At 37.6% G+C, this 9,238-nt stretch overlaps 1 protein-coding gene and 1 pseudogene across 1 annotated transcript; both read left to right on the top strand.

Moving 5' to 3' along the window:
- The first annotated feature begins 544 nt into the window (after positions 1-544).
- On the top strand, positions 545-1,410 carry LOC121807533 (auxin-responsive protein SAUR50-like). The gene has a single exon (XM_042207792.1). The coding sequence runs from the start codon at positions 794-796 to the stop codon at positions 1,256-1,258; it is 465 nt and encodes a 154-aa protein (XP_042063726.1). The 5' UTR covers positions 545-793; the 3' UTR covers positions 1,259-1,410.
- Positions 1,411-7,397: 5,987 nt separating this feature from the next.
- On the top strand, positions 7,398-9,196 carry LOC121808875 (annotated as a pseudogene).
- The last annotated feature ends 42 nt before the right edge of the window (positions 9,197-9,238 follow it).

Genomic DNA, 9,238 nt, shown 5'->3' with positions numbered 1-9,238 from the left:
TAGAGTGTTTTCAATTTTAATTTCTGTCTCATGTATCCAATTCCTCTCTCTATAACAAAGATAAAAGCAGAAAGTATATCTCAATTGTTGCATCTACTATTTCTCTCATGGAAAATAAACAGAAAGTGCAATTTAAATAGATAGAGTTATATAAAATTTAAAATTTAAAAAATATTTTTAGAGTCAACTACCATAATGAAAAGTGTTTGATATGAATTAAGAAAAATATAGATGCGCCTCAATATTCCACCAACTCCACAACACCAACCAAAATCAATACTTTCGTGTACACTAGCATTTTACCAATTTAAGAAAGTTGAGAGAAGAAAAATAGAGTTGAAATATAGTCCGAAAATTCGAACATCCAATTATAGAGATAATGAACTTGAAAAACTCATGAGGCGTTGAATTCCCCACAAAAAAACTACTCTCGATGTGCACTCAATTTATATATTCTCAGGTAGTTGACATAAATATATACTCAACTCAATCATCAATAGTGCTTATGCTATATTACTAGTATAAATTACAAACCTCACCTGCCCTGCTTTTTCTCATCACTCAATCCACACCTAGATTCAACAAATAGCTCTTGTAACATTTATCCAAATTCCTAATATATATCTCTCTATGCACAATTTTGAAAAAAAAACCCTATTTTGATTCCAATCAAGATCATGAGCAACACAAGAAAGCCAAGAAATGGATCCATGTTTCATTTGGCTTATGACAGAGGATAAATTCCATATACATATATACATAATTTGTGCTTTTCTTTGTGTATACTAGGTAGATGGAGAGGAAAGGCGAAGGCGATAACCCGAAAGCAAGCTCCAGCTCCTTACTGAAGAAGCTGGAGCGTTACGTGCAAATCAAGAAGAAGAAGAAGATGGTGAAGAGCAAGTCGTGGAGCGGGGGAGAGGGGCGGAAACCGGCCCCCACGGGGTGCTTCTCCGTCTATGTTGGACCGGAGAAGCAGCGGTTCGTGATAAAGACCGGGTTGGTGAACCACCCGCTCTTCAAGATGCTGCTTGAGGATGCTGAGCTGGAATACGGGTTCTGCAGCGATGGGCCCCTCCACCTCCCCTGCCACGTGGACCTCTTCTGCGAGGTCCTCGCTGAGATGGAGTGCGCTGACGACTTTGACCGCCACGGCCACGGCTGCCTCAGCCCCGCCCGGCGTCGTTTTCGTGGACAGGAGATGCTCAGAGGTGGCAGCGCCTACGGACTCCTCACGCCGATTAGATCCTTCAATTGACATATTTTCCCACATCGATTTGATGATAATTGTGTCTACGAATGACTTTATTTTATGATAATTAAGTCGATGTGAATCTCTTTGTCTGGGTTGTCGCGTAAATATGTTGCTTTATCACTTTTGCTTTAAATATAATCTTTTTCTTGTTTGGATGAATTTTCGAGATTATAGATTCCCTCAATTGTGACTATGATTTCGATAAATCGGGATTTAGAACTCAAATAAATGAATGTGTGTATGTTGCATAAATAATTGATTTCATTCTCAACACACGAATCTTGAATTAGTGAAATCGAGAATTTAATGTACAAATTATATAGTAGTAGTATTTTCTATTGTACAAATATTGGCATTCAACTAAACAACTTAGATAAAATCTTAGTGAAGAAAATGTCACTTTGGATTCAAAACTAGTGAAACTTATCTAAGAAAATCAATAACTTTTAATAATTTCATTAAATTTAATATGCTTTGTTTGAAAGTACGTAACTATCAAAAATATAAATTAAAGTCGTGAACTATAAATAATATTTTGGAATTTATTTTCAAATTCAGAGCATTAGCAATGGGGCGCCCTAAGGCGCGCCCTATGGCGCGCCACATCAGCAGTTTTATCCTTCTACCTCCCCACCTGCAGTGGGGCGCCCTAAGGCGCACCCTAAGGTGCGCCCTATGGCGCGCCACATCATCATTTTATTGTTTTGTTTAATTAATTTAACTGTTTTCAAATAACAAGTAACGAGTAAATAAAAAACGGTCTAAATAACAAACGACGAAGTTTTAATAAAAAAAAGTTACATCATTGAACTAATAATAAAAAAAAACTAAGTCGGACCAATTCCCAACTTCCGACGCAGCTCATCCGAGTAATGCCCGGAGATATTCGGCTTCGTCGGGGTCGGTACACTTCTTGAGGGCCCTGTGCGTCTGCAACATCGTCCTTGCCATCGACGTTGTTGCTAACGACTCAAACGCGGTGGCCGTCTGGGTCGGGAGCTCTACCGGGACCGGAGCTTGGGTTGCAGCGGTCGACGATGATGTCACGGTCGCCTTCCCCTTGGCCTTCGCAGCCTTGACGCCGGGAGGACGCCGGAAGGACACCAGTGTGCCGGAACTCCCTTCATCCACGTACGTCCGGTTGAGGTCAACCGGGTGGTTGCCGCTGCCGCTGCTCGTGTAATCACTAGCTTCAGTGGTCTTCGTCCTCTTCGGTGCACTAGTGTGCAGAATTCCACCTTGGAACTTCTGCTTGTCCCTCAAGAGCACCCAGATGGCCTCGTGCTTGAAGTCGTCGTACATCGACCGGTACGACAACAGCGCTTTAGCGCGCACGTAGCTCGCGCTCTCGCAGCTCCCCTGTGACCGCGTGAACTTCTCGAACTCCGCCGCGTACAAGTTCACTTGCTTCTTGACTTGATCCCAGTGCTTGCGGAGTTGCTCACGCTTGCGCTTGTACGCGGTCGGCGGCTTCACCGAATTGTAGAGGTCCGCGATGCGTTCCCAGTACGCGATCTATTGCTGGTTGTTCGCGAATATCGGATCTTCCGATATATCTACCCAACACCGGGCCAAGGTGAGAGTTTCGTCGTCGTTGTAGTTCGTACGGCCGGGGGCGTACTCATCGCAATCACCGGGAGGCGGCAACTTCTGTGCCCGCTGCCGGTTCCGCTTCTTTCTGGCTGGGGCGGAAGCGGTCGCGGCGGGGTCGGGATCGGCCGCTGCGGTTGGGCGGTGCGGAGACGGCTCCATGTCAGACAACCCATACGATTCCGTACTGAAATCGGGATCGTAATGGGCGTTGGTGTCGAACGAACGATAATCGCCGGGTTCTGTACCCGGCCAATACGCCCCTGCGCTAAACGTAGGACTATTGGGGCTTGAATCCATTTCGTAGTAATTATGTAATTGTAAGTTTCGAAAATGAAATCGAGTGAAATGAAATGTTATAAATGAACGGTATTTATAAAAAAATGAAACCGCGTGCCATCGTCCCCGGTTGATCGTCCGCGACCTCCACAATGGGGCGGACGATGGCCATTGTCCGCGACAGCCACAATGGGGCGGACGATGGCCATCGTCCGCGCTATCCTCCGCGACCGAAGTATAGGGCGCGACTATCGTCCGCGCCCTATGACGCGCACCCGCAATGGGTGCCGACGATGGATGGCGCGGACGATGCGCGCCATCGGGCGTGCCATCGTCCGCCCATTGCGGATGCCCTCACGAGTTTTGAACAAAAGTTGCTCAAATTCTGGAATTTAGATATAATTCCACCACGACCGACATTCCACGAAGATATATTGGAACCGAAAAATACATTTCATTTATCATTAAAAACTCATCATATTTTGAATTGATATTGTTATTAAACCATTGTAGTTTGAAAAGACGGTAATACGTTATGTCCCCTTAATTTTACTTTTCGAGCACCGAAACGACGGAGGTAAAACATAACAAGAATATGCTTAATATCTCTAATGATAATTTATTATGTTACATCACATCTAAGCAAAGAAATATAATTAATCAATACTACATTATTCGAGTGATGACCATTTCTTACATAAAGTCTATATAAGTCATCATCCTAGCCAACTCATCTTTTCAGATTACTGGCTCGTGTCATTCTTCATTCTATGTTAAATGATTCGTATTTTTTCAGTTCCAATATCTTATATCAAAACTTAATTATTTTTCAAGTAAAAATCTTTCATTTATTGTTTCAAAATATTTTCTATTTGTTAAATTTATTACTTAATACATTAAAAATTGAAAATCTGAATCTATAGTATTTATGCACAATGATTTCTTTTTTTTTTTGTTTCGTATAAGCACCTTCTGATAAATCGTCAATTTAAATTGGTTTGATGAAATGCATTTAGTTAGGTACATTTGCTATTAGACCTCCTTTGTTAACCATATTTTATTAACACTAAAAAAACGTTAATGGCATTTTTTAATACTATTAGGGACGCTAATTTATCTTTTATATATACCACCAACGCTTTAAAAAGCGTTCAACTTTCTTATTGTTGGTGTCTCCTGTCCTAACTAATATTAGAGGATGCAAATGAAAGCGTCCTAAAAAACAAAATATTAAGTTAATTTGTTCTTTATTTAGGAACGCTTCCTACACAAGTAATTATATCTCAATTTTTGTGTCCTTAAAAATATAAGTTTTTTGCAGTGCTATACTATTATGTCTTTGCTTGTGGTTTGATTTCCAAATAAAAATTAGTAGGAGTATTGAACTAGCCCTTGGGTCTTTGGAAAAAAATTTGAGTTATTCCTATTTAGATTTTTTTGTGTGTGTCTATATATATATATATATATATATGAATGATATGCTACATACTTTTTATAAGCTTTTTATATGAGCACCAACCCTCTTTGACACACATTAGCGTTGTTCATTTCGATTTATATAATTAGTTTGATTCTAATACGTTAAATAGTGTTATTGAAGTTTTTAATTTCACAAAAATTCTAAAAAATAAAAGCTTGATTTGTTATTTTATTAATTTATTCGAAATTTATGATTTTTTTTAGTGTGGTTTGTCATTCTTTTGAGTTGAGAGGAGACCGATACTAAACATTGCTAATTATTGTAATTAAGTATTTCAAATAACTCAAATTTGTCTTGATCTTATATAGGAGTGCTAAATGTATCTCAATTCAGGCCGCTCTTCATGGGAGTCAATATTCTTCTCTTGATTGAAGCGTCCAATACGGCAAATGGAAAAATGAAAAATCCAATAAAAACAACCGTGGTCCAGTTTTTTTTCCAAATAATTTCAATAGAATAAAGAATGTAGTTCCTCTTCATGGAAAAAATTATAAAAATAAGGATGTAGTTAATTAATGCTGCATTGGAAGCGTTTTAAAATTGTATCGAAATTGTTAATATAAATTTTCGAATATTTAAGACTTTCAATTTATGCAATAAAATGTTATAAAATAAATTTTGGTATTGATCTAAATAAATATGATACCGAAATAAATTAGATGAAAGACGTTTTCTAGAACAGAAATATGTAGGTATCGACTTCTATTTTCCAGCGTTATTAAAGGGGAATTGAGGAATTCTGACTTATGTTGACGTGGTAAAGCCCATGCAATAGTTAGAATTCACAACTTTTGCAGTATTCTTTAAGGTGATTTTATATAATTCCTCCGTTCTATAATGGAAATCACACTTAGATGATGGTACATAATTTTAGGATATTTGTTTTGTATGTTGTTGACTGGCTTATGGTCTTCTTGCATTCCTTTTCTTACATGATCTTAGTCAAACTACCATGCTTAGTATCTCATTTCCACATCTGTATTATTATTATTATATTTTATTTTTAATTATTGATATTAAATAAAATGAGATAAAATAGTAAAAATATAAATTCTAGACAAAAAAAATAATTGACGGAATTCATTGTCTAGAGAGATAAAAAGAAGTATAGAGTAAGAATGAAGGGGTGAATGTAAATAATGGGGTATGAATAGGCTGGGTAAATATCCAGAAATACCAAAATACCGCACTTACCGTACCGAAAAAATATCAAAAATATCGAATTTGCGGTATACCGCAAGTTGCAGTACGGTATGATACCTTACCGATATATTTTGGTACGGTAAAGGTATAGATTTTCGTATAGCGCGGTATACCGCATATATAATATTTGTCAAAATTTTGATATATATATTGTATTTATAATTTTTTTTAAAATAGTTAAAAAGTTAAAATCAACCCTACTTTCACATTTTAGTTCCTCTGCCCCCAACCCCAAACACACTTACGCATGGATGCAAATCCAGTCCACTGTATGGATTTAATTGTTGAAGTTTGGTCGATTTGAATTTTTTGAAAAAGATTTGATTGTGGTGTAGTTTTTATATTTTAGATATTAGTTAAATAGGTGATATTGTATTTTATATATTTGGTTATAAAATAAAAAAATTTTGGTATGAAACACTGGTATAACGGTATGGCATACTCCCTCCGTCCAACTAAGTTGATACAAAACTTTTGGGCACGAAGGTTAAGAAATTGAGTTAAAAAGTATGAGAGATGAATAAAGTAGGAAAGATAAAGAGATAGTAAAGTATGTGATAGAATAAAGTAATAGTGATTGGATGTTTTGTTTTTTGACAAAAAAAGAAATGACTCAACTTTGTTGGGAAATCCCAAAAAGAAATACGACCGACTCAACTTAGTTGGGACAGATAGAGTACATTATTTTGGTAATATCGTACTCGGTATGCCATACATTATTTCGGTATACCGTACTTTTAAGTACGATATACCGAAATACGGTATGATATACGGCATAAACGATATGGTAACGGTATCGGAAATTATCATATCGAATTTTTTGGTATACCGCAAAAAATTCGATAAAGTATAGGTATGACATTTTCTCATACCGCAATTTGCGGTACGGTATGCAGTGTGACGTTCTCGGTGCAGTATATCGTACCACCCCACCCCTAGGTATGAAGGTTATAGAGTGTTTAAAAATAATTTAAAAAAAAGTCATTTCGATAGGGCCGATGATTGGCACTATCGTTGCAAATGCAATGATGAGCCGATCATGGATGGAGATCGGCCATGGTGTTGGAACGGCCCCTTGGAGTGAGGTGAGATGGGCCGATGATAGGCCCTTTTTTTCACAATGGCCTCGGAAGATCGGCACCCATGGTCAATGCTCTAAAGCTTGTCGCGCACAATAAAGCACTCTGCGGATTAATTCTCACATTTTGAATAACATAATTTTTTTTTCAATTTTCTAGTTCAGTTATTTTTAACCATTGGGTAACTTAGTCGAAATTAATGATGGTATAATTTTCGTAAACACAGTTGATGATCGGTTTGTGACAATTTTTTCATTGCGTTAACTCTGAAAATGAATTAGTATTGTAACCTTAGATTTGCTTTTTTGTATTGAATATTCATATATAGAAATCATATTTGCATATAGAAGTTAGTCAAGTCATTCAATTAAAGACAAAATCGACAACTAAATTCTTTTTCCTAGAAAATAACAAGTGGAATATTTATCATTCACTCACACTGTAACGCATGCCCATAAATAGGTCTAATTAAAGCTTAGACATGCATCAAACAACCATTGTTATAAAAATCATGGGTATTACTATTAACCCTTTTCAGATCACATACCATTTCTCTTCCTTATTGTCCTACTACTATCGTCAAATGTCAATGCCAAGACGAAAGCCCTCAAAAAATCCTCACCTTTTGATTTCATCAACAAACTAAAAGGTTGTCATAAGGGAAACAACACAAACGAGGTCCACGAGCTCAAAGCCTACCTAGAGAAATTTGGATATCTGAAATATCTGAACAAAACCAATGCTACCTACTAGGGTTGGGGAAAAATACCGAAATGCCGAAATACCGGCCTTATCGTACCAAAAAAATACCGAAAATACCGAATTTTCGGTATACCGTGATTTTCGATACGGTATGATACCTTACTGAAATATTTCAATAAGGTAAAGGCATGAATTTTTATATACCGCAGTATACCACGACATACCGAAATTCAGTATATACCGTAATTTAAGGTATATACCGTAAAATATGAATATAATAATATATAAAGTATTTTATATACTCCCTCCGTTCCACGTTACTTGAGACGTTTCTTTTGGGCACATGATTTAAGAAAGTTGTGTTTAGTGAATTAAATAAAGTAGAGGAGAGAATAAAGTATGAGATAGAAGAGAGAGTAAAGTAAGAGAAAGAATAAAGTAAGTGTGATTAGATGTTTTATTTTTAGTCAAAAAGAGAAATGACTCAAGTAACTTGGGACAACCCAAAGTGGAATACAACTCAAGTAACTTGGGACGGAGGGAGTATTTTAAAATTATAAAATTTATTGTGAAATATAATATAATATGAATAAAATATACTAGTATTTAATACCCCGTATATTATTTAAATTACTATAAAATATAAATAGTATTCTAAAAACTCAAATATTCAATTTTCATTGATATTGACAATAAGGTATACCGCAAAAGTAAGGTATACCGAACTTTGGTGCTGTATACCGAAAATGAGGTACGATATCGGTATGAAAATTCTCCATACTGAAAATAAGGTATACCGAAGTTCGGTATACCGAAAATTTTAGTAAGATAAAGGTATGATTTTTTCGCATACCGAATTTACGGTAAGGTATACGGTATGGTGGTTTCGGTAAGGTATATCGTACCTACCCACCCCTACTACCGACAATGATTTCAACGACATTCTAGAATCTGCTATCAAAACCTACCAAAACAATTACCACATCAAACCCACCGGGATCTTAGATGTCGAAACAATCGCGAAAATGACAGCCCCTCGTTGCAGGGGGGCGGATATCGACAACGGCACTAACTACATGTGACCCCGAAACAGGACAAATCGTAGCATCCACACGGTCTCTCACTACAGTTTCTTTCGTAATAACCCTAGGTGGCCACCAACTAAAACCCATCTCACTTACCGCCTATCACCCAACTTTCCGACGGCTGCCATCGATCCTGTGGCACGTGCCTTCCAGCAATGGGAAAGTGCCACACATTTCTCCTTCTCGCATGGCGAAGACGCTGACATAGTTATAGGGTTTCACCGGGGCAACCATCGCGACGGTGCCCCTTTTGATGGCCCCGGCAGAACCCTAGCTCACGCATTTGCACCAACCGATGGCAGGTTCCATTATGATGCCGACGAGAGATGGTCTGTCGCCCAAACCCCCCAATGCGTTCCATTTGGAAACTGTTGCTGCACATGAAATCAGTCACCTTCTTGGTTCGGGGCATAGCTCACACGAGACAGCAATCATGTACGCGAGTATTGGAGCAGGGGAGGTTAAGAATTTGGATCAAGATGATATCCAGGGGATTGCTGCTTTATACAATCGCCAAAATTAGCATTCCATCTATATTAATATGCATAATAATTCCTATGCTGGA

This window comes from Salvia splendens, chromosome 6 (assembly GCF_004379255.2).
Source record: "Salvia splendens isolate huo1 chromosome 6, SspV2, whole genome shotgun sequence".
Taxonomy (NCBI): domain Eukaryota; kingdom Viridiplantae; phylum Streptophyta; class Magnoliopsida; order Lamiales; family Lamiaceae; genus Salvia; species Salvia splendens.
This window is presented reverse-complemented; position numbering and strand designations above follow the sequence as displayed.